Below are 25,977 nucleotides of genomic sequence, written 5' to 3'. Positions count from 1 at the left end.
TGAAATGCACTGGGTACTAGGGAGCCACTGGACACCTAATAGGAGGTGAGAAGGGGTAGCTGGGACAGGAACAGATTTCATAAGCTGTAGTAGCCCTGCTTTCCCTGTCAGCCCTCAGCTCCACTAGCTTCTTTTCCCTGGTTTCCCAGCCCAAACCGAGCTCCGTTACATCTTCTTCCCCTGCTCGTGCTGGCTGCCTCCTCCCAGCTGCCCCCTCCTCTCCTCTCCTCTCTGCTTTCCGTGGCTGTGTCTTAATATATGTCCCCAGCACCTGTGTTAGCCACCCACTTTGGGAACTGCTGGTGTTCTGAAAGCTGACATTTATTAAAACTTTATATTCAGTTCTATTTTGAGACAAAAGTAAGAGTGGTGCCCTGAAAGGACAAAATGTCAGCTCTTCCCACTGCTCTTACTGCTGTCTCCTGTAGTGCTGCCAAGCAATGCTATGAGTAGTTATATTAAATCCCTTTGAACTGGGGGGCCTGGCCTGCCCATCACCGCTTGTTTCAGAGCTCATCTTCCTAAGACGGATGAGTGCACAGAATAGGACACCTGGCACCTACGCTGCCTCTGGCCAAAGGGAAGGTACCTATGGAGGTGAAGAGAATAGTTGGGACCATCCCTGAGGTGTGTGACAAGGGCAGACAAATGGCAAGAGAACTGCAAAGGTGATGTGAGCAAGGCTGGATGCGGGGCCTTGAGAAAGGGTGTGGAGGTGACTTTGAGGATTGGTTCCTACTTCTGAGGGCTTTCCTTCATGAGCAGAGGTCTCTTTCTTCCTTGTTTGATTCTCGCTGTGTTCTGAGAAGTGTAAAGTCTGCATTCTTTATCTGAAAGCATTAATAAAGTAATGACAATAGTTGTATCAAAGAGATACCCAATTTGTTAAACCCCTTACTTAGGAAAATCCACCACCAGATTTTGGCTATTCATTCAGATTAAAAGCAATAGCTGTAAAGTATGAATCTTGTAGGACGCAATACCAATGCTTTATAAGCACGGTCTCTGTCCTTGATATTTTTTTCCTTATCATTTTATTTTCATTCCACTAAGAAAAGCTTCATTGCTCTGAATGATTTCTTGTGGGTTTTTTGTCCTTCTGATGGCAGAAGGAGAATAACAGCATGCCAGCCTACTTCTAGATTAAGATACGTTAATTCACCTGCTGCCCAGAGGCTCAATAGTATGATACTTTTTACATATGTTTTACAGCTCTGCTTTTACTTTGATGAAATAATTCTGTGTCTAAGGTTTGGGGACTTCTGCATCCCAGCTGCGTGATATAAATTGTGATATACTTTTCATCCTATGAGTGACAGACAAATGAAAATAAGAAGTGCTATAATAGAATTTTCTTTTGGCATTGCAGGTTCATCCGCTGCTTCCAGGATCCGTGACTGTAATGATTCATGACTTGTGTTTGGCTTTCCCCTCACCGGCTAAAGCTGAAATTTATGTATCTGATATACTGGAAATGTATGTCCGAGTTGTTGATAAGGTTAGTGGCTTTGAAACCAGCACTATTAGCTGATCTGGATTGTCCCGATTCCTTGTGCTGATCATGGACGTAAAGATGAGACACGTACAAGACGATACAATGTAGTGGTTAGGGCCCTCTGCTGCAGCTCTATGACCTTAGAGAAATAGTTTGATCTCCCTGTGATTCTCTTTCTCCCTCCCAAATTTATCCTTTTAGGTTATAAGTCTTTCAGAGTATCAAGCGCCTCTTACTTCACGTTCTGTGTGGCAGCAATCTCAGCTTTAGCATTTACACAGCCATGTTAATTCATAATTTATATGAACACACTAATTCACATATCCTGTTGTTTAAAGCGCATGAGAGCAAGTCTTTTAGGAGTAAGTTTTGCCCCAAGGTCATTTTCCATATGTCATGTTTTAAAAATTAACAAAAAAAGTCCAACTCGTTTTACTTGCCAGCTTGGGTGCATCTTCTGCAAAATAAGTGTTGATATTTCTGGATATTTTAATTATGCCCTTGCCAGCTGAAAGACCTGAATTCATTTATTTAATTTGACGCTAACCATAGCTGGCAGGGATTATTCTTTAAAATCAGTGCTAATCTAACCTTGGGGCTTTATCTCTAATACCCTACTAAAAGTGTAATACAAAATAAAATGAAAACGTTTATGGTAATAAATAAGAACAGTTTAAATGAAAAATGACTGGATGTGACTGTGTTTCAGGTGGAGATTGGAAAAACAGTTAAAGCTTATGTCAGAGTTCTGGATGACTCCAAGAAACCTTTTCTGGCAAAATACTTTGCTGTCATGGATCTCAAACTAAGGGCTGCATCTCAGATTGTTTCACTTGTGTAAGTTAATGGATATTTTTTTTATTAATATGCAAATATGTTTATAGGCAGAATAAGCAAAAAACGAGTAAAATACCTTTTGGTATTTGGCTTGGAGGCAGGGTAGTATGCAATGACTGAGTTTATTTTATTTTTGTAAAGTTTTAATTACCTGTTCAATGGTAAAAAACGGTTATTTGTCAGGAATGTTACCTAAGCTAACAGTCTATGTCTTGTTGACCAATGAATGAGACTGTATTCATGCACTATAGTATTTCGTGGGGCCTTATGTGTCTTGGGAACAGTGACTTGGCAAATAATGTCACATGAAGAACTCTGTGAAGACATATCTGATGTTATCAAACTCAGTCTGTCTGTTTCTTAACCATTAGAAACAGGTGGACTAAATCATCCTATTGCCTTGAAGCTCCTTATTTTCCAAGCTCTAAACACAATGATTAAAATCACAGAAAATAAGCTTTTGGGACTGTTGTTTTTTAGTGTTGAGGTAATGAGTAAAAATCATTCTGCTTTGTATGGGGCAGCGTGTGTGTGGGGTGTGTATTCGCGTACACCTTGCGGTGCTGCCTGGCTGTGTCTATCCCACGCCATTAAATACTGTCAAGGTATGGAATCAGGGCTTGTGCCAGTATTCATACTGCTCAAATTGTTAGTGGGCTCCCTGGCAGAGCTTCGGTCTGTACCAACTAACGCTTGTTTAATTTTCATTTCAGATATTTCGTTTTAAGATAAGACACAGGCTACAAAGAGCCATTTCATGATGTTACATGTAGAAATATGATGGTTACCTTAATTTTGCTGAAGACATAGTCACTTAGTTGTCCTTATAATAAAACTGCTATGCACTAAATAAGTCCTTTGCATTTGTTATTCGTGTGATTTATTCAATAAACTTCTCTGTTCTAATGTGTGTGTTTGCTGCAGCCCACTCAGTGAAGCTCTCGATGACCATACTGCTGCTTTTCTAGTGCATGGGATGGCCATTGGTCAGACTAGTCTCACGGCAACTGTCGCTGACAAAAGAGGACAAAGAATCAACTCTGCTCCACAACAGATTGAAGTAAGTAATTTCAGATAAAATATATGAGTAAACAAAATCTATGTTAGGATAGAATAGGAACAGTATATTATAGTTAACTTTTAATACAGGAATTAATTTGCCAGAAAAAGTAAAACGCTCGTTCTGTCTGGAAGTTATCCACATGCCAGTCTGTTTGAGACTTCACAGTGGTTTTTAACAGCAAGTGATCAGTTAAGTTTCTGCATGCTCAACTTACTGTATTTAAGCAAGTGAAGAGCCAGTTTTACACTTGTATGTACTATTTTGTGACATAATTTATCTAATTGAAATAGCCTGCACACAAGTATTCATATTTCTATTTTTAGGTCTTTCCCCCATTTAGACTACTGCCAAGGAAAGTGACCCTAATTATTGGGGCCATGATTCAGGTAAGGCATCTTACATATTTTCTTTCTTCTGTAATTTCTATTTTAAAATAAATGTTTATAACTTATTTTTCAGGAATAGATATTCAACTTGGCAACTAAGCTACGTTCACACAGACTAATCCTCCTAACAAGAATAGTTGAATAGTTCCATTCTCGAGCCATCTTCTGTATTATTGTATTGCCAGATCAAAGGTTTTGTATTTATTTGTGTCAAGGGAATGTCAGCTTTTCCAGTGTTAAATACCAGCACAGCATTAATAATCTGTCACCTCCATGAAATTAAACATTAGTGGGTTAGTTCTGCGAACTGAAACACAGAGCAGAGCTATACCATGTATGGTGAAGAGAAAATGAGGTAAATTTTTCAGAAACCATCTGGGATGGATGTAGCATCAGCCTTTTATGTTCCACAAAGCACATAGTCCACTTCTGTGCTTAGCTCACGTATTTCTCAGTCTGACTTCATGCAAGGAAGACAGACAAGTGTGCAGGAGAAATAAGCCCTGAAGTGCCCTGGGAAGTTTCAGACAGCCTTTTCTTACTGAAGACATTGTGGTGCGGAGCACAGAGGGGTTGTACCCTGTTACAAATATCTGATGGGTTAATTTTAGTTGTTCTGTCTGTTGTTAATCGTAGATCACTTCAGAAGGAGGCCCTCAACCTCAATCCAACATCATTTTCTCCATCAGCGATGAGAAGATTGCATCAGTGAACAGCACGGGATTTGTCAGGGGAGTGGCGATTGGGAATGGAACAGTAACAGGACTGGTGCAAGCTGTTGATGCAGAGACAGGGAAGCTTGTCGTTGTGTCTCAGGTAATGTTGTATGATACTGTTTGGGGTTGAATGAGGCTCTTTAACTCATGGGTTTGGCTCAAAAGGGACGAATAGTCTTTTTGCATTAGTAATGTTATCATGCACTTTATTCCTGGTTTCCTTAAGGAGATGAAAAATCAGTGTTTCTCGCTCCCTGGCCTTTGAACTTGTGCATGTGCTGGCACAGCTGATGCTTTCAACAGATAGCTAAATCTTGCTGTACCTTGAAACAAAGTTCTACCAATAACCTACGTACACCTTATGAGCAGTCTCATATCTTTAGAATTGATTAGTAAATCTAGAAAAGCCCATCTAAAAAAGCCTTTCTAAAACAGCAGAAGGTTGTCCTTGCCTGGGTCACCTTACAGTTTAGCAGCATCTTATGTCAGTAGAAGTCAGAAGGTAAATCTTGCCTAAGAAACGCGTTGTCCCTTAAGCTATAGGCAGGCTGTATAGAAAGCTGTCATTTCGTGCTGTGGTCTGAATCCATCTACGAAGCTCAAGCAGTGAATTCCTGATATTCCATCAAAATCTGTCCATTTAATTTCCTTCTAGCTGAGCATAAGGAAGCTGTTGAGCAGGCAGCACGTATAAGGGAGCACAAGTCTCTGGGACTTGCATGGGACTAAGAACAGTAGAACTTGGGCCAAATCTTATGGCTCTTCATTTGAGGTCAAGGCAGGACAGCTGCTGCACACCACAAAGCTCTGCTGCTTGAAAGATGTCACCATAGGCCAAGAAGAGGAGACAAAGTAATTTAAAAAAAAAAAAAAAAAAAAAAATCTGTGCTTTGTAATGCGGGGGCAGCAGTCTGCCCTGGTACTGTGGCAGGAAGCAGAATGAACTTGAAAGCTAAATCTACTGCCCAAGGAGGTCCAGGTCTGACCTTTCCTCCCCAGTATGCAGTACGAATAGTGTCTATCAGGAATGTCAGGATATGTGAAGAGGAGACATCAGAGTATCACGTATATCATCCTTTTATTCTTGATTGTCCCGTTTGCTGCTTCCCATTCTCACTTCCTTCTAATTCTCCCAACGTCTTCCTTTACTTTCTGAGATTATTCATCCCTTTTCTCCTAGGGATCTCTATGATCTAGTCTCTTGCAGTCTGTCACCTCTCGGCTCCATCATTCACATCGTCAGTAATTTTGAGCAGAGCTTTTTTTTTTCTTTTTTAAATATAGATGGCATTTTTAAACGTCTATCAATTTACAAAGTTAATGCTTTTCTAGTTTTTTACAGTCCCACTGAATTATGTCCATCTGTATTTTGTGTGATAAGTCACATGCAAATCACATGGCAAAAGTGATTAAAGAATGGCAAAATAGTGAAAAGATCCTGAAAGTGAAATCTAGTTCACATTTGACAATTGCTTACAATGTCTTCTCTTCCTCCTTCTTAGGACAAAGTGGAAGTTGAAGTAGTACAGCTGACAGCTGTTAGAATTCGTGCACCTATTACACGAATGAAAACCGGTACACAGGTTAGTTGATTTGGGACAAGCTTTTGTTGCCTTTAAATTTTACCTGCGAGCTGTGACGATTCTGCTTAGATCATCCGATAATACCACTCTAGCTCTGAGTGGTTACCTGCTCTGAGGGGTCCCACTGCTGCTGCAGGGATGAATGTGCTCTCAGCGGAGAAGCTCCAGAGCTGAACATATTAAAAGAGAAATCGAGACAAATTTACCTTGTGCACCAGACTGATTTTCAGAAATTCGTGCATCATTTGGTATGGATTCATTCTATTTGCAGTGGGGACTTTCTTCACCTGTATGTTTAAAAACCCGCAGTATGTCTGCTATATACGGAACAACAGATAGTATTCAAATTTACCTTTTAGTAAGTCTATTTTTTAGGAGTCGGTATTTCCCCTATTGGTTACTCATTCCAAAATGGCTAGTGATTCTGGCTCCTTGGTGCCAGGTGAATGAATTGCTTTGAAGATTAAAAATAAAAACTAGAAAATCCCTAGTTTGTGTTTATGTGTTATGTTGTCTTAATTTGGAGAGTTGGAAGGGGAAGGTTGATGTCCAGAGCAGAGTCAATCAGGGGGAACATCTAGACAAAGGTGTAGAGAACTTAAGAGTGTGTGACAGAAGTAAGATGAAGATTTAATAATACAAATGGGACAAACGAATTATTCACCTCATCTTTTCTGATAGAAAACTGGTACTTGTTTTTTGTAGAGCATGTAGCAAATGAGAATAAATCAAAACTTACTTTTTACAAGTTGGTCGTTGAGTCTTCTGCGTGATACATCCTTGCAACATATACAGCAGCCAGACCGTTTTCTTCATAAGAAATGCCATCTCTTGATCAATGAATTTTGAGTTTAATTATCTTAGCTGTGTGCAGGTTTGGTTAGCATCCCAAAATTACCTAAGAAAGTTGGTTTCTCTGTTTCTAGATGCCGGTTTACGTAATGGGCATCACCAGCAGTCAGACTCCTTTTTCGTTTGGCAATGCAGTACCCGGGTTAACGTTCCACTGGTCTGTCACAAAGAGGGATACTCTGGATATCAAGACAAGACACAGCGAGGTAAATTGTGTGTGTATGTGTATCTTGGGAAAGGGAAACTGCCGCATAATGGGAATTGAAGAAATACTTTCTTCAACACAAAATCAAAGAGTGATTGTCAGCATTGGGTTTGGTCTTTCCTCTGTGTCAATGTCAGTTCTTTCCATCGGTAAAATTTTAATCGCTTTCTCCTGTCCAAGGCTTCTTTTCAGCTTCCTGCAAAATATAACTTTGCAATGGATGTTTATGGCAGAGTAAAGGGAAGAACAGGCCTGAAAGTTGTTGTGAAGGTCCTTGATCCTGCAGCCAACCAGTTTTACAACATGGCAAGAGAACTCTCTGATGAAATCCAAATTCAGGTGTGATGATGTTCCTCACAGTTAATGGTTTAATATCTATTTCAGAGCTGAATTAAGTCTCTATTTGAAGTCAGGAATTTGAAATGCAAGGGAGTAGTTCCAGCTTTGATTTTATTTTTTTATTTTTTTTTTTCTTTGAGCCCTTACTCTTGTTTGTATAACGTTGCGCTGTTTGGAGACCTCCAAGTTCCCCAAGTGTTGGTAACGTTTACCCTGAACAGGCACACACTGGTGGGATGCCTGAATGAAATTCAGGAGTTAGGCTTTTTTTTTTCTGGATCACCTGAAATTGAGGTGACTTGTGTCTTGTGGATAAGCAGAGTTAGAACTGTAAAAGAACTTTGCTGCTGTAGTTCCCCTCTGCACGATAATACTTCTTGTGTATAGCGCTTATCATATGTGTCTATGCGTGCATGTTCGTTTGGATCAGGGATTAGCTTCTGAAATGAATCTCCTGGTTGTTCCCACTTACTGTGCCTTGGGGAGCAGTTTTGAAGTATGTGAACTGGATTCCTCTAGATGGAACAAACTGGAAAACGTGTTTGAGGAGTGCACCTCGTGTGGGCGTTCAGTTCATTGGCTCAGACTTGGGGTAGTCTAAAATAACTTGGGCGAACGTGAGGTCTCCAACACCATTTCACTTGAAAAATCTGCTTCTTTTTTTCATACTACTTCATAGCTCTAGCCGTAGAAATGAATGCTCTTCAGAATAATTTGTAGAAGATACTGCCCATCCTAATCTCAAATAATCATGTTTAATTTTCATTTTTTAACCATATGTATTAAACAGGGTTAAAAAAAAAAAGGCGTGTTTTAGTTTCATGTGGAGGTTTTTGTTTTGAAGGTGAAATAGATGGAAATAAATTACTTGCTGCACCCAACAGTAGGCTAAAATGCCTCTTATTTTCCAGGTGTTTGACAAACTTCATCTCGTCACTCCAGAAGTAGAAGCAGAGCAAATCTTAATGTCGCCAAATTCCTTTATTAAACTTCAGACAAACAGGTTAGTGATCAGTTTTCACACTGTGATTTGTGTCGACAGTTTATCAAAACCATAACGCAATTCTGTTTGAAGTAAGCTGTTTCAGTCTTTTAAAAAGAATATCAGAGTACATCCATATAATACACGACTTATCTGGTGATTAATAGTATCTTATCTGTACTCTTACTCTTGGGCTCTGTCAAATCTTGTATTAGTTAGATTGTGGCTAGAAAACGCATTTAGTATTTGAACTTTTGGATCCTTATTTTAAAAGATGCCGAGCCTGTTAAAGCAGTAGCCTGCTTCCACTGGAATTTTTTATGGGCGATCAAGGCTCTATGGTATACACTTCTCTGTATTTCTTACACAGAGGCTATGATTAAATTTTGAGATTAAAATGTCCTTTCCAAATGAGAAGTCCTTTTTACGTAATCTGTTTTCAAAGACTGACATTTCACACTCATCTCGGGCTTGAAATTTGGTTTTCCTAGCATAAGAATGTACAGATCTAGACCACAAGACGCGCGCTGAGGGTGAGGCTTTAGATGCATTTACTTTTTAAGAGGAGGGAACCGTTAGTTTCACTAGAGCTCCACTGACCACGGTCATTCAGCATCTGCTTTTGGAACAGTTATATAGGAGCCCTGTCATTTGTAGTCACTTACTAATGTTGTTTTGCTATCTCTCCTGAGCAGTCTTTCTGATTAACTAGTCATTAAGTTGCTAGATACCAGTTTGTACATTTCTTTGTCCCATTATCTTCACCATCCAATGTTGGAGCCCCTGTCTCTGAACTCTACCACCAAAACCAAATGCACTATTGCCAAGAAAAGGGCAACTAAAATCCAGCTTAAATCTTTTTTCCTAGGATAAAGTATTTCTCTCTGAATGGAGGAGCTTGGGGAAAAAAAAAAATCATTTACAGATCTTTTGGAAGCTGTGATAAATGATACTTAAAAGTAGCTAATGTCTCAGAATGCCTGCTAACTACAGCTTATGTATTTGCTCACTTCATTAATATGCAAATACCATGGTGAGAGTTACTCCAAAAATTAACCTTGTCTACGGAACCATTTCCAGGAAACTGATGAGATCCACTTAATCACATCCCTGACTTTATCTCTAATACCAGCATTGGCCCTGGCAGACTAATCTCCCTCTAACTATTGTTTACAGAAAATGACACAGAAGCTGTGTGTTGTAGCCTCAGCCGTTATTATTTGGAATCAAGTTTACATCAGTGAATGATGACACTGCAGGGCAGTGGACGGAAGCTAGATTTCGGTACATGCCTAAACCCAGATAAGACTTCTTCCAAGTTAGCTCGAATCAGAGCTTAAACTTTTCTTTCTTAGACTAGAACACAAGCTTTTCAACTTTGATTGCAGACATGTGGAAAAAAAGCACATACCAAACAGGAATCTTTTATATTTGCTTAATATATTCATGTAAATATGGTTTTAAGGGGATCCCCTGCGTTTTTGTTTTTCTGTTTCCTTTGTTTTCTTAAGGGACCGAGTGGCTTCACTGAGTTACCGCGTCCTGGATGGACCAGATAAAGTTCCTGTTGTAAAAATTGATGAGAGAGGTTTCCTTAACTCTGGGTCTTTGGTAGGATCGTCGACAATTGAAGTGATTTCACAAGAATCATTTGGGATCAACCAGACCATTGTAGCTGCTGTTAAGGTAGTATCGTCTCTCTCTCTTTGCAGTTTTCTGTTAGAAGGATATCTTTGCTACTGCAACAGGGATGGTTAACTGCACATTTTGAACTTCACTTCTGAAAAATGTGATGTATAGGAATTAATAGTCAGTTCTGAGCTTTGAAAAAAAGCTTAGTGTGCTTAAACTAGCTGGATAAACATTAAATCCCAGCAATTTCTTAAATTTGGTACACTTCATAAAAGGCCTTTGTGTGCATGTGCCTTTAAAAACTTTTTTTTTAAAAAAAGTTTGTCCTAAAAATCTCTTAGAAGGCTGATAATAACAGAAGTTCAAATAAAAAAGATGTTAATGTCCTAAACATGCATTTTGCAGTGTGTGAAAAAGGTAAATATCATCTGAAGTAATGAATATAAATGCAGCATCTGTGGTGATGTACCCAAGTGATACTTCCAAGATATTGGAGATGCAAGCGTATGGTGCCCAAAAATTTCATTTTCTCTGCTGTTTCCCAGCAGTTCAGCTTTTACATATAATGAGAATCTCTGCATGAGAAAGCCTTCTTATCAGATGCTAGGTGCTGCTGCCTGTATTTGGTGCGCTGCCGAGGAGCATGTCCTCCGGGGAGGCTGTCCTGTGCGCCTAAGCTACACTGAAATGTGGACGCTTCAGGGAAGGACAAATCCGCAGCAACACTCGGCAGTTTGTTGCCAGGCTAATGAAGCATCTTTCTTTCTCAAAACTTCATCTGTTGATTGAATGCTGTTATGTGAAGTCTAATGGATCTTACTGGTTGGGCACTTAGGACGTAAGGGAGCCTATGTCCTTCATTTCTGCTCAAAAGTCCTTGTGCCAAGAACTTTCTACGTCCAGCAACATGAGCCTTGAGATACCGCTGCTCCACTTCCTCTTGTCCCTTTTTACTCTGTCAACATCTTTCTTATGTCCCAGCTAAACGAGGAAGACATAAAATTGAGTGCTGACTTGTAAGTTTAACTGGCTTTACGGGGCTTTCTTATTTTAATTTTATTTCGTGCCATAATGTTCAGCTTGGTCTGTAGGAGAGCACATAGGTCGGTCCCCCTGGGTGGGGAATGAAAAAAGAAACGGTGCCTTAGTTTCAGTAATGCCACTCCTGCTGCTAGGTGGTGGCAGTGAATTTCTACAGCTCCGGTATAAATGACCTTGTTTCTTCCCTTCACTGCTGGATCCGGCGAGTGAAAGACATCTAATGAGCGTGAGGTTGGCTCACATGACGTTCAGTCAGCATATAGTGATACTGAAGTTAAATCCCCACTTAGTGCGTTCTTTCCATACACAGTTAGGATATCTAACTGTGGAGCCGGTGCACTGTGATATTAAGCTTGTGAGCACTTTGTAGTAGGAACCATCTCAGCTCAGCATCTTGTACGACTGATTTGTTTTCCTGTACTTATTAGGACTATGCTACTTTTATGGAAATAATATTTTTAGCCTCACGGTAACCTCATGAGGTAATACAGTGCTGCTGCCTTCATTTTGAGGATGAAGGACTGAGAGTTTGTGTGCTTTTGCTGAAGGTCATGTAGAAAAACTTGTGATGGAGCAGGAGATGAGCTTGAATCTGTTGTGTCATTGTAAGGCAGAGTTCTCTCCTTCACACTGTCCTTCCTTTCCTAAGTTCTTCTTTTGTCTGTTTACAACTGTACACAATTAAGAACTAAACTGCTGCAGCAGCATCACTTAACACTTAGACCTTCAACTTTGGTCAAAAAAAAAAAAACAAAACGATCTTATATAAGGCAAGGAGGAGGGTGGAAGTACGGAGTGACAGTGCTTAGCATGGAAGCCAGCTAAGTGCTTGCCTGTACCAGCTGCACTCAACTCAATATTTTTTTAAATAAAAAATACTTTAAAAAACTGAGATGTTTTAACAGTAAATAGCTGTTTTCATCAATATTAAATTTAGCAGTTGTCCCTTATGGGACAGTTTCTGAGACTTTAAAATAAAGCAAGCTTGAAAATCTGTCAGGGAAATGGTGGTTTTGTTGGCTTGTAGCCTCAGCTAGTTGGGCAGATGACTATATGCAGTGATATTTCAACTGCTTATATCAGCCTGTGGAGTAGACAGTTGTATATACTGATATTCTAGCCACTTTTTTTTTTTTTTCAGATTCACCAAAGATGCTCTTTGCTTAAGGCCAAATTTGTCCTTTCCTTTTCAAGTTTTGACATGTACATTTTCAGATTGCAGAGTTTTACATCTTAGCTGAGCCTCTTAGGTCAGAAAAAAGGGATTTTCCTACAAGATAAGCTTGAGGGCTTCTTTTACAATAGTTTTCTCTATATATTTGAGGGTTTTTGCTTTCTCTATCCTTCCATTATTTATTTTCTAACAGCTGTAGCAGAAAGAACAGATACATCTGGTTTTGTTGGGTAATTTTGATAGTTAACCTAGATAAGTTAGTCAAAAATAGTAATATGTTGTTTAAAAAAAAATGAATCAAATGGTTGGGAAGTCTTTGTTTTCAGACAAACTTCCTTCATTGGAGTGTTACTGCAAAAAAGTGGGGGTGTGCATGTGTGGATAATCCAGAAGAGTTTTCTAAAGAATTTGGAGTTCCTAATTTCTGTCTTGGTTGAGGAGAGGCAGCAAGGCAACAAAACGCAGACTGCTGACCAGTGAGGGTTTGTCAGATCACAGAATCCCAGACTGGAAGGGCTTGGAAGGGACCTCTGAAGACCCAACGCCCTGCCAAAGCAGGTCACCCAGAGCAGGTGGCACAGGAATGCGTCCTGGCACGTTTGCAGTATCTCCAGAGGAGACTCCGCCACCTCTCTGGGCAGCCTGTGCCAGGGCTCTGTCACCCTCACAGCAAAGAAGTTCCTCCTCGTGTTTAGATGGAATTTCCCATGTTCCAGTTTGTGCCCGTTGACCCTTGTCCTGTCGCTGGGCACCATTGAGAAGAGTCTGGCTCAGTCCCCTTGCCACCTGGGCTTTAGATATTGCGGAGCACTGATGAGATCCCCTCTCAGCCTGCTCTGCTCTAGGCTGAACAGCCCCAGGGCTCTCAGCCCTTCCTCATCAGAGAGATGCTCCAGTCCCCTCAGCATCTTCGTAGCCTCTGCTGGACTCTCTCCAGTAGTTCCCTGCCTTTCTCGAGCTGGAGAGCCCAGAACTGGACACAGTGCTCCAGATGTGGCCTCACCAGGGCAGAGCAGAGAGGGAGGATGACCTCCCTCGACCTACTAGCCACGTTCTTTTTAATGCCCCCCAGGAGACCATTGCCACAAGGGCACATGGCTGGCTTGTGGGCAACTTGTTGTGCACCTGGACTTCCAGATGTCAGTTCTGACTGCTTTTGGCTGTTGCACTTAATTTGTCTCAGCCCGTGCCTCAGAGGATGGCCTGGCTGCAGCATCGTACAGCCACCAGTACCAAGGTGAGTGTGCCCAGTGATGGGTCAAAACCACTTCCCCAGCACACAGCTCGAGAGGAAAGACCGTGGGTGTTGTTGCATCCTGCCTCTGGGAGCCCTGTTGTCAGACCTGTTTGAGAGGCGGCAGTTTGTAATGGCTACGATACTATTTGACAAGGATCACTAGGGACCAGCTTTGCGGCTATTGCTCATCTTTCCTCCACTGGGCAAACCTTTGCTCAAACAGAGCCAAGACTGGTAGAAACCACCTGTATCATCTTGGCTTTCTCAACCAGGTGCAAGGGAACCGGAGAAACAGTGACCATTTCATCCCCTTACTGTCACATACATTGCACCTCACTCCTGTTCTGGTAACTGGGGAGGAATTACACTTTTTATTTCAAGAATTAGTGGGAGAGAAGCCATGGGGCAACTCGTTCTCTTGCTTATCCAGGGAGTTTTAATAGTTTTAATTTATATGATAATATTGTAGTCTCTGAAGATTTTGATATGTGTTTCTACATCATCGTTGCTTGTGAAGCAGTTTCCAGTGCTATTACAGAAAAATACTAAGTAATGTCTGATGGGAGTATGCAAAGAAGCCAGAGCCAGGCTCTTCTCAGCAGTGCTTAGTGACAGGGCAAGAAGGAATGCACATGAATTGGAACGTGTGAAATTCTGCCTGAACACAGAAAAGCACTTTTTCACTGTGAGGGCTGTTGAGCACTGGCACAGATTGCCCAGAGAGACTGTGGAGTCTCCACCCTTGGAGATGCTGAAGACCTGACTGCATGTGGTCCAGGGCAAATGGGTTTAGTCCAGCTTGAGCAGGGAGACCTGGACTAGACGATCTCAAGAGGCCTCTTTCAAGCTCAGCTATTCGATGATTCTGTGGAATATATGTATTGATAATAAAAGCACAATGTGTCAGTACTGTCATATGGCTAAACGTATAGCAAGTGGTTCATAAAGGAAGATTTGTATATTTGCATAATAAGAACCCTTTTAGGTTACTATTTTTATAGAGATACCAAAAATAGCAATTTGATTTTGCTTTTCACTCCTGATGTTTTTACAGGTCTACCCCATCTCATACCTAAGAATCTCCATGAGTCCTATTCTGCACACGCACAACAAAGAGGCATTATTGGCTCTTCCCCTGGGTGTGACACTGACACTTACAGTCCATTTTCACGATAATTCTGGAGATACTTTTCATTCACATAATTCTGTGCTCAACTTTGCAACAAACAGGTAGGTATCGATCGTGGTTGTTAATTACGGAGAACGAAATAGGCCAAATACACGTAACCCAGGCACAGCAAGGAACAAAGATTGTTCCAAAGATACCAAGTGAAGATATAGTGTGGACTGGGATTAGCAAAGAAAGGATTTAGTCTCTGAGGCCTTCGGAGGCACCGTAGCAGAAAGGAGAGTTCCAGTCAGCAATCGATATTCTCTAGCAAATGGAAAGTTGCCCAGAGAAGCATGATCCCTAGCGGGGCCTGCTGGGGTACGTTGCTGCTTTAAGTGGCTCTGAATCATCAGATTGCATACATCAGTGGCCTGCATAAACAATTGATCTGATTAGCATTTGCCTCCTCTTGCCTCTTTGCTCCTAGTGCTTCGTTACACTGACTCACTTCAGCCTTATGTAAGGTGGTGAACGTTCTGGATCAGGGGCTGTCTTTTCAGATGCGCTCGTACAGCCTTTGCACGGCACAGCCGAGCCTCAAAAGGCTTTTGGTCTCTGCCACTAAGAATAAGAAATATTATAAAACAGCCTCCTTTGGGAACTAGTAAACAATCACCAATTCCATTACTATAATGTAGCATGTTTCCTGCAGAGCACCTTGCAGTTATAGTACAGTGATCATGATTAAAAGGGCGGGGGGAAAGATTTTTCTCATTCCTCCTACCTAAATGATCTGCAGAAACTTCTATAGCGTACAGAGGTATAACACTGCCTTAGCTTCCAAAATCGCGTGACAGAGCTGCTTCAGCACAGGACTGATAATTAGCATTGAGAGAGAAGCAATGCTCGTTAACCCCAGGTGCAGCAGTAGGTGACCCAGCTCTCCCGCTGGCGGGACCTTCGCTGTCTCTGCGGGGTGCTGCCAGGGCAGCAGTCTCTGTGCTGGGGGCACTTCCAAGGGCTCCGGGTGTTTGCATTTGGGAATGCTGAATTTTGATACACATCAGAACTCGCAATCAAATGGAATTCAGCTTTGTAGAGTTCTGGCTGGAAAGCTGCATGTTGGTGTTTAAATTTCTTTGCTGCTTAACTCCCTGAGAAAAGGGAAAAGAGACAGATTACCACGTTCTAAAGTTCTACAGTTCTTAAAATTAGGAAGTAGTTCTCATACGTAATTATGACCTCAGTATTTCCTCAGCATAACAATGCGAGAACTGAAATTCGCCTCAGTAGCACCTAAATCATTTTTATATTTTCCTTATTTTGTCAGACTTCATTAGAAGATAACCATCACTGAAAACAACAAGTCGGCCATCTAAAAAGAGTTCAGTAACTACTATTTATTGCAAGAGATAATGACATTAGCAAACTCACTTTAATGTAAAAGCATTTCTTTTTATCTGTAGAGATGACTTTGTACAGATTGGGAAAGGAGCCACAAACAACACATTTGCAGTCCGGACTGTAAATGTAGGTTTGACCTTGCTCAAAGTCTGGGATGCGGAACACAGTGGAATTGCAGACTACGTCCCGCTGCCTGTGCAACATGCCATTTTTCCTGAGCTCGTCGACGTGGTGGTAGGCGATGTCCTGTGTTTGAGCACGTCGCTGAGAAACCAAGAAGGTAAGCGGCACATCAGTTGCTGTGGTTTTGCAGCTCTATAATTTGACATCAGTGTGACTCTTTCTCATTCTCGGGGAAACGAAATGCATAATTTATGATGTTTGTTCAGAATCAAATGTCACTGTTCTTGTTAATGATAAAAATAGGTTTGATCAACTCCTCTGATTTTAATTGTATCATGCAATATGTCGCTTGTATTGTATTCATATCGGACTTCAGACACTTCCATTCCATTAGCTTGAAAGGCTTGTTTTTTGTGGGAATCATGCAGAGTCAGGACTGTCTAACTCACTCTATTTGATTCTTAGTAGTAATGGGCTTTTGTCAGAGTAACTGCAAGTCAGTGTGGTATTGAGCTGCTGGCCTTCCACCCCATGAACCCTAGAACCTAGCTTCTGTGAACTGGGATGTGTGCGTCCCCGTGCTGCACAGATGCAGACGCCAATGTGACAATGAAATGCTTCAGTTAACATAAACGTGTTGAATGGTGTCCAAATGGTGTCTCTCCTCAGGCCTGCCGGGCGCGTGGAGCTCCTCGTTGAGTAGTGTTCTTCAAGTTGACTCCAAGACTGGTGTAGCAATCGCAAGGGATTCTGGTGTGGTCACCGTCTATTATGAGATTCCTGGATTACTTAAAACATACCGAGAGGTGAGGCACGGTTAAATCCTAACACAACTGCTGGTGTTGATTTGCTTCAGGTGGACCCTCACCAAAAATTTATTCCGTGATTTTATTTTATCTTTTTATCAATATTTAGAAACCTTCTTTTTAAAAGAACAAGTACTAGAAATGCACACGGTTGGGAAGTATTTGCTATGTGTCCAAACACATTATGTTTTTTTAATCGTTTGGTTTAAGGAGGAAAATTTAGTGTAATAGTTTCTATTTTTAGCTTATACAGTTCTTATATTATACATCTTGATTCCTTTGCTTGTCCAGCTTGTTTCCAGATGCTAAACAATTTTTAAGTACAGCTGCTTTTATGAATGAAGTTTCAGTGCAGAATGAGATGCCAACAAGACCTTTCTCGTGTTGTGCCGTATTACTGTGCATCACTGATCAGAACTACTCAATTAAATTACTTTATCTACAGTGCAATCGTACTGTTGACACAATTCACTGTATCAGCTAAGATAAGCACTAGACAGTCCTTTAAATTTAGACATAGAGCTTTATGCCTATTAGCTTATGGGGGCTGGGTAGAAAGAAAAGAATGTTTTTGCTAGCTTAAATTGCCTTGAAAGGCAGTTTCTAAAATTAGAGAAACACAACTTCTCGGAGTTTCTCTTCTGTTATACATACAAGGATGTGTGCAATCAGTCCAATCTGGTTTTGCCTTAATTTTTCTTTGTTAAAACAGTTTTTGGTAACAATATACATCATCCTTTTTTCAGATATTGATTAATATACCTCAGAGGACTACAGCAATGCATGTAAGTGGAGTGAAAACAAGCTTACAAGGAGTTGCAGCCTCTAAAGTGATAGTTTCAATTGGGGAAAAAAATAAAAATTTGAAAGGTATGATGAAAAAAAACTTTATGCTGATTGTTTATTGCATGTTTGTGTATTCATGATAGGGGGGGTTAGGTTTGTTTTGGTTTATCTGTTTGTTTTTAAGGGTCTGTGAAGCTGGTGTGGGAAGATCTCTGTGAACCTCTAGTGCCTTTCTGGAATCCCAGGAGCTCTAGAAAGGCCATAGTACAGAATGTGGAGGGTGTTCTGGGGCGCTATTAAGATTTCAAAACTAATAAAATCGGTAGATAATAGAGTGTCATTTTTGATCGTATCAAAAACAATTAATAGGCAATCAGTTAATTGTTTGCTTATATCTTTAATTCCAATTGCCTTCTTGAAGTTACTAATTTTATTTACTGAGCGGGTTTAAAGTAGTTGCCATCCTTAAATCTTTTACAGAAATCATCAGCAATTAAAACCAATACAAAGATTAAGCATCATATTGTGTTTTCTATTTAATAAGCTGTATTTTTTTTTTTATTGGGGTTCCTTTTAGTTTTTAGCTTAACACTTAGCACTTGTTCAAATAGTATTTTATTGTGCCTTATGTGAATTATTAGCCTACCAAAACCCGTCTTGCCAGGTACTAAAATATAAATCGAGACTCCCAGGATCGTATAAGTTATTCAGCAGACACATCTGAGCTGAAAATTCTCTCTCTTTCCTGTAAATAAATTATTCCTGTCAAAAAACCCCCGCAACGTATAAAATTTTCATTTGCTGTCTGTTTGGGATGAGACCTGAGATAGGACAGCTGTCTATGATTTCCAGCTATTTTAAGATCATTATAACCTTGTGAAACTATTTCAGAAGGTGGCAGAATAACCTGATATTTCAAGCAGTGGTTTTACTTTTAATTAATTAAAACTTAATTAGTTAGAATTTTCTTTCCTAATTAATTAATTAGAGATTAATTAATTTTTTTTTTCTTGTCCTTAGGGGAGTGCTTGCCTGCTCAGATTGAAGCCATCGCTGAATTACAACCACAGTCCATTATCAATTGCCATCTAGCTTTTAACAATGATGTGTTTGACTTCCCAGCACACGACATTTTTATGGCAGAACCCGGATTTGATGCAGTTTCAGGTAAGCTGGGACAAGATGCCACACTCCGGGCAGACGCTTTGACTCTTGCTCTGGTTCCGTCCAAACGCCCTTTGACCCAGCAGACTTCCTTCTGAAGCCTCTGAGCTCTGCTGTGCAGGATCTCAGGCTTCAGTGTACTCTCCGTATTTACTTCTAGGGTTTTTCTGCATGTAACAAAGGCACTCATTTGGGATTTTTAGAGAAAGTCAGAAATCGGTGGCAGCCCATTTCTTGTGGTTTTCAGAGTTGTAGTAGTAAGTCAGGAAGAAATTAGGAAGCTTTATTTTACTTGGAGGGGGAAAAGCAAACTTTGATATGTTATTTTACTGCAAATTTAGGTCCTAATTTTGCAAATTACTACTCATATATTTGTAGATGTGTGGACAGGCCAATGGTACCTTGCGACAGAAGTGACGGTATTGCAGAATGCAGACATACGCTGGGGTCACACACTTTATAGAGCTAGCGGCTGCCGTCTTTTACTCCAGATGTACAAAAAATAGATTGCCTTGTATATAACTTAATTTAGAAAACAGTATCAGGCCTTGTATTTGTTAAACTGTGGAAGCAAAACACTTCTTCGGCTGCTACAAATGAGCATTCAGGTGACAAATATTCCAAAATTGAGTATTTCTGCAGCTGTAAACATCCAGTGACTCTTTGAGGTGTTTTCTTGCCACACGTCAGCGCCTTTACCGTGTATTTAACTTCCCCTGCATTTAAGACAAGGGGTAAGAGAAACAATCGTGAGTTTTAATGTCTGTGTAACAAGGATGTTTAGATTTCACCCATTTATGCTCTCGAGAGTCAAATATTCTTTGTGGTTGATGCTGGCCTTTTAAAAGCCCTGCCACAGTAGTTATTGCAGTATAACTCACCTCAATGATTAAACTGAGAGAAGTAGCTTAAATGTGAAAATCTGGTGAAAGCAATACATTTTTGGATTCTTTGTATTCTGCAGTTTAAACATCTCTGGAATTTATCATGCTTTCAAACTTTCTTCCGCAACCTGAGTGCTGTAATCACTTATGAAACATAGAATTCTTTTGTATCCCCAAAACAACATGAACTGGGACTTAAAACAAGGGGAAATTACTAGATACCGTGGAAACGGAAATAAAATTGTGAAAGTCTACAACATGTGTAGTTTCATAACTACAACGTGATTTTAAAAAGAACAAAACCACCATGGGCTGTATGGTGTTTAATACGAATCATCTGTTAGATTAGTCCTTGTACCCGTCGTGGATAACGCTATTATACCTTGCACAATAGTGGCTGCTTCTGTTGCTTTGTTAAGGAAAGAAAATAAGGGGAAGACATGTACCTAGCGAGTTCTGCTTGTTACTTATGCTTTGTATCTTCCATACTCAGGCAATTTTTTACTATCTTTATTGCTAATAATAGACAAATAGGTCCCATAAGAGACTAGAAACATGGTTGAATATCTAGCTTTTAAAGCTTTTATAAATAATAATCCATGTCTCCGTAGAATGGATGGTGGTGAGGGTAACCGACTAAAATTTTAACATTAGGTGAAGAGAATATGGAATAGGATGTTAAATTTGTTTTCAGTAAAGCCTTTCTATCAGTATTAGCATAAATATTATATTCAAAGTGGAATTGAGTCTCGCTAGCGTACTATAAAATGTCAGTTTCCAGTCAATTTTATTATGGGTTTTATCATGATTATTATTTTGGGATAAGATGTATTTTCTGTTGTTTTAGTGCTATGATTGTGATGCTTTACCAGCAGACACACTTCCCATTCACTTACGCATTCTTGATCTTGCTGTCTGTTGAATTTTACCACCTTTTTTATCTCTTCTCTAAAGATGCTACAGAAATCTCACTCTGCACGGAGGGAAAAAAACATTAAAGTTGAGCAATTAACAGTCAAACTGCTTTTGTTTTTATAGGACATTACACCTGTTCCGTCACAATGCACAGGCTCACTGACAAGCAGCTGAAGCATCTCAGCATGAGTAAAACCACGCTCAGAGTTACAGCTTCCATCCAAGGCAGCCACTTCTCCGGGGAGCAGATCAGCACCGAGGTGCCATTCAATCCTGGCTTTTATGCTGACCAAACAGAAATGCTTTTAAGTAACCATTACACGAGCTCGGATGTGAAAATATTTGGTGCCACTGAAATTCTTGATACCCTGGAGGTGAGTCTGTTGCTGCAAAGTATCACAACACAGTTGAAAGCATTTTGAACTGTTACACGCAACTTTCTAACTAAAAGCGCCGTGTGCCACCTTTACCGTGTCAGGATTGTTCCTGAGATGATTTGGAAATACTCACCTTGGAATGTATTCCTCCTCAGTCTTCATTTTTGTGTGGGGGTAGTAGAAATGTGTCAGGCTCACCTGTGCGCAACCTGGGGTGGGTTAAGCAGCTCACAGGTGGGGAAGTGGAAAATCTGCCTGATCTCTAGCAGCAGGAGTAGGTTCTTGCCCACTTGCTTGTTTGACTACCCGTGGTTCACATAGCCCACTAAGGGACACTTTGATTTTGTCACTCCGGGGGTAGCCCAGACCCACAACAGCAGCAGTTAATGGGGCAACCTGAACAGTGAACTGAGGTGAAGTGCTGCAGGGGTCACTGTAAAGTTACAACCCAGTCCGACTCCTGCTGAGGGGTGAGTTGCTCTTTGTTTCTGTGGAATAACGTTTCTGATGTGTGACCTGGGAGATAAGTATGTGCTGTGCTTTCTCAGTCTCAAACAGTTGTTGTTTTTTTCCCCTCGGCAGGTGAAATGTGGGTCACCAACAGTGAAGGCTTTTGAGAAGGAGAAATCCTACGGACTGCCGAGTTATGTAGTCTACACCATTAGTCTGTCTGATCCAAGAGTTTCAAGCCAGGGATCCTTATCAACCACTCTAACTATCTCTAGTCCTATGACTGACCAATCCATCACTATCCCCGTGACGGTGATTTACTTGACTGACAGAACCAGTGCACCAGTGAGACGTAAGTTTTATCTCTAGACTTCGTATGCCAGAATAAACCTCTAACTTCCATTAATGTTCATGAGGTTATAAAATTTAGTGTGTTAAAATCTGAGCTGGCACCTAATGTTATTGACGTGTGAACTGCTCGCTGGGACCGGAAGGCTTGAATACAGTTGCTCATTATGACTGAGACTGAACATATTTTTCTTCTGGGTCAGCTCAGAATACTCTGTTGAAGTGTGAATAAATATCCCAGTGCTAAAGTGCCTGAAAGTAATTTATTTTTTTTTTTTTGCTCTGCTTTTGTTTACTCTCAGGCATGCCTTCTTATTTCAAAACCAGCTTGGCATTTTGGGGCTGAGAAAGTAAAGAGCGTGCTTAAGTCATTAAATATCAATGTCTTAAGCTGTTAATTGGCAAATTTTGAAGACTGCATTGGAAATAGTCACTAGAATCAATGTCGTATTATCTAAGTTGATTACACGTATTTGCTATAAATAAAAACCTTCTTTTGGCTATTTTCAGTTTAAGAACTGTTAACTCTTAAAGCAGATTGGATAAGGTGCTCTTTTAACTCAATATTGTCTTCTCTTAATTGATTCTACAGATGGAGCCAGTCTATTCCAGCACTTTCTTGATTCTTATCAAGTAATGTTCTTCACGCTTTTTGCACTACTAGCAGGGGCAGCTGTTATGATTATAGGTAAGAGTATGAAAGATTGCAGACGTATGTTTTTCCCATAACTTCTTACAATGCATTAGCTGTAAGATATAAAGGAATAATTTCCGTGTGAAATGATTTTGACTTTTTTTGTTGCTGTTTTTTTTTGTTGTTGTTGTTGTTACCGGCTTTGGGGTTTTTTTACAATGTCTTGCAGGCCTTCATGCAGTCTTCTCACCGAAAGAACAGCACAGTCATCCAGCGTTTACCCCAAGGACGACTCCTCAACACAGCCATAACAGTAAGCAGCTGTTACCCAGCTATAAATGAATTAACTGATAAGTCTGGCTATTGCGTCTGAGTTGACTGTAGGGAGGTATGGCTCTGAGACAGCCTGTATACTGAATTCTATTACAACAAGGACTGTGCTAGTGCTTAGGAAATTTGTTGCCCATCCTCCTGCCTCGCCCCACAGCCTCCCCTTTACCCATTGCTAATTCTTTTGAAACTCTTGGCCAGCTTCAGCCCCCTTGGAACTAGGGAGGGGGTTAAAAGGGTAAGAATTTGTGCAAATCACCAGGTGGGTACCGCGGTTTTGCTCCTGCCAAGGGAAGGTAAAGCAGAACTCGGGTGCTGGTAGGATGTGCCTGGCAGCAGCTGGCTGGTCACTCAGTTCACACGACATCAGATGAGCTGCAGCATGTGCATGATATTTATTCTCTATTTTACCCATTTGCAGTGTTGCAGAATCAAACTCTTTCAGAAATATGCAAAAAAATACCCATTCACTTGGAAGTGAATCTGTAATCAACGGTGGCTATTAAAACAAAATTCAAATTATTATAAATCTGTTTAAGTTATGGTGAGCTGCAGTCCTATAAAAAGACATGCCTGACGCTTCAGATAAAATAAGGCAAATTCAAACTGAAAGTTATTTGTTGAGGTGAGATATGTTGTGCCCCCTAAGAAGATTTAATCAATTCTTTAATTAAACTCCTTAATAGGAAGACCTACAAAATTCAGATACTTAAAAGATGTCTTTTCAAGAGGCAATAAGCGAAAGGGGTTATTTCTCTTTGAATGGATCATTAGATTCGCTCGCCAGGTGTTCCGGCAGATCAGCAGCGGTTCTTTGTTTCTGACTTTTTCCACCATTTCTGAGAATGATTGGGGTTTTTTTCTCCTTTTCCCCTGTGTTTTAGGTTTCTCCATGTCGCCTACGCTTTCCTACAGTCCTCAGTCCTCAAGCAGGAAAACAAGCCCATCGTCCACACTCTGGAGCACGGATTATGGCTCACGTTAGAGAGAGGAGAGCAGGACTCGTCTCCATGCACTACGGCTGGAAAATAAAGATTAAAAAAAAAAAACCCAAAACCAGTGCCTTTAACAATAGCAATTTTAAGAACTTTCACAGTTTCAATAGAATTCAAGTCATCTCTTTAATGTAACCAACTTCATAATTGTTTTTTTATATATATATTTAAAGCTCTTTGAATTATTTTTTTATGTCAATGCTTCAGTTCTCTAAATCTTATTTTATTTGCTGTTTTACGCTCAGTTGACAAGGATGACTGGACAAAAAACCAGTCATGTTTACGCTAAGCTTTCTTGCACTCTTCGAGCAATTAGAAGTTACGTCATAGTGATAAAAGCTTTTTATTTACCTTTTCTAAAACTTAATTTTAACGCTCTTTTTTAAAAAAAAAGGGAAATAGAAATACAGGTCAAAATATGAGCCAAAAATACGAAGGATTGTATATTTCAAAGAACTAGTTTTTTATTTTGAGTTCCAAAGACTCAGGAATGTACTGCACTGATAAAAGTGTTCTTACGTTTAGCCTTACAATGTGATTCATCACCGTAATTTGCTGTTTTAACATTAGGAATGCTGGAACAACTGTGAATAATTTAAAGGTTTTTTTTAACAACAACAACAAAAAAGAAAAACATAACTATCTTAGCGCGGCTTCCTTCGGGTACAACTGCAGTATTCCTTTCTTGTTACTGTAAGCACTTTCTTGGGACTGGGAATGTGAAAGCACATGCCTTCGAAGAGGACCTTTCTTCTGGTAGTAAATATTTTTAATTGAAGGCAGTTATCTTACCTGTGTTCTGATATAAATATAATACCTTTCTGTAGGTCATTTCACATATAGAAGTACCTCAATAGAAACTGAGCCTCCTTTTATTACCACTGGTCACCTGGTGCACTGGAAAGTAGGTGGCTTATGTCACGCTTAGAATGAGTGACCTTTTCGGCTGGTTCCGTCTGCTTGTCTCCAACAGCCACACACGCCCAGAATTGTCATTTAAACCATATTTGTACCATAATATCCAACTAATAAGTGCTGATTTGTAAGTCTGTAAAATACAATGTAGCATATAGTTGCCTAAGTATTACCGTTTGGGGTTTTTTTTGTTGACTTTTTGGTTTTCTTCGTGACTGGCAAAGACGCACAGATACAAAACGCACAATTCTGGGTACATCAGAAACTGCTCTGCTAAACCAGGCAGCTGGTCACTGTGTGCTCACGTGGATTTGGCTTCCTGAACAAGGTGGCAGCGAGGTATGCTGGCCTGAGCTTTTTTCCACATTAATTTTGAACAGATGAGAATCAAAACTTGATTCCAGTTCTTAGTCCTGAAGTACTTCCCTGAGAATAGGGGGGGGGGGGGGAGGTATCTTGGTTGGAATCCTTTGGTTTGAAGATTATAATCACACTCACAGTAACTTTGAATCCATAAGCAGTATTTTGCAGCTATCAGGTAAGAGCTTTGTTTACATATAACAAGTATCACAGTTTTCATGGTGGATGATATTCTGGCTGTCTGAACTCTCTTACGGACCATAACGAAAAGTGATCGCAATTGGTCTATTTCAAAAACCAAAATATTTCATGCAAAATATATCGTGTGCAGAGCTATGCAGGCAAATAGAGGGATGGAAAGCAGATGCAGTTTGTGGCATACAGTTTTGGTTTCGTGCAGTATTACAAAAAAACAGCGTTGCTACATGTTATTGTATTGGGTCTTGTGTAACTTATTGGCTAGTTTAGCAGAAGTCGTGCCTTACATGCCAGTACTACTTAAAATTGACAATTTGGATGTAAATAATAATCGTTTGTATCTGCATTATTTAATAAAGCTTTGTAAGATTCCCGTTGATGCTGTTGATGAACTTGTGTTTTGGCTATTCAGAATTTAGCACTAGACTGTATTATTTGTACTTCACCTCCTGCGGCCGCTCAGTGTTTGCAGTCATGGTTTTTAGGCTCATAATTTTCACTTTTGTTGATAATGTAATGTTGTTTTAATACTTGGACAGTTTTTCATCTAGTATTTGTTGTCAGAGGTTTTTCCCGGTTTTCGCTAAGCACCTTCAATTCCTGCTGAAGTCGGTGGTGGCTGAAGAAGCAGCTCT

General features: G+C 40.2%; 1 protein-coding gene across 1 annotated transcript in view; it reads left to right on the top strand.

The window, feature by feature from the left end:
- The window catches only part of NUP210 (nucleoporin 210), a 69,011-nt gene extending 43,292 nt beyond the window's left edge, over positions 1-25,719 (top strand). The window contains exons 21-40 of the mRNA XM_054215865.1: positions 1,370-1,498; positions 2,205-2,332; positions 3,257-3,392; positions 3,719-3,781; positions 4,418-4,597; positions 6,000-6,080; positions 7,007-7,138; positions 7,318-7,476; positions 8,388-8,479; positions 9,970-10,144; positions 14,597-14,772; positions 16,120-16,337; positions 16,850-16,986; positions 17,733-17,856; positions 18,793-18,939; positions 20,859-21,109; positions 21,695-21,914; positions 22,503-22,598; positions 22,774-22,857; positions 23,759-25,719. Of these exons, the coding sequence (XP_054071840.1) occupies positions 1,370-1,498; positions 2,205-2,332; positions 3,257-3,392; positions 3,719-3,781; positions 4,418-4,597; positions 6,000-6,080; positions 7,007-7,138; positions 7,318-7,476; positions 8,388-8,479; positions 9,970-10,144; positions 14,597-14,772; positions 16,120-16,337; positions 16,850-16,986; positions 17,733-17,856; positions 18,793-18,939; positions 20,859-21,109; positions 21,695-21,914; positions 22,503-22,598; positions 22,774-22,857; positions 23,759-23,859 (2,829 nt within the window). The 3' untranslated portion in view covers positions 23,860-25,719. The remainder of the gene's footprint in view (positions 1-1,369; positions 1,499-2,204; positions 2,333-3,256; positions 3,393-3,718; positions 3,782-4,417; positions 4,598-5,999; positions 6,081-7,006; positions 7,139-7,317; positions 7,477-8,387; positions 8,480-9,969; positions 10,145-14,596; positions 14,773-16,119; positions 16,338-16,849; positions 16,987-17,732; positions 17,857-18,792; positions 18,940-20,858; positions 21,110-21,694; positions 21,915-22,502; positions 22,599-22,773; positions 22,858-23,758) is intronic.
- Positions 25,720-25,977: the final 258 nt, after the last annotated feature.

The sequence above is a fragment of the Rissa tridactyla genome, chromosome 10, assembly GCF_028500815.1.
Source record: "Rissa tridactyla isolate bRisTri1 chromosome 10, bRisTri1.patW.cur.20221130, whole genome shotgun sequence".
Lineage (NCBI taxonomy): Eukaryota > Metazoa > Chordata > Aves > Charadriiformes > Laridae > Rissa > Rissa tridactyla.
Note: the sequence above shows the minus strand (reverse complement) of the source record. Positions and strands in the feature narration are given on the sequence as shown.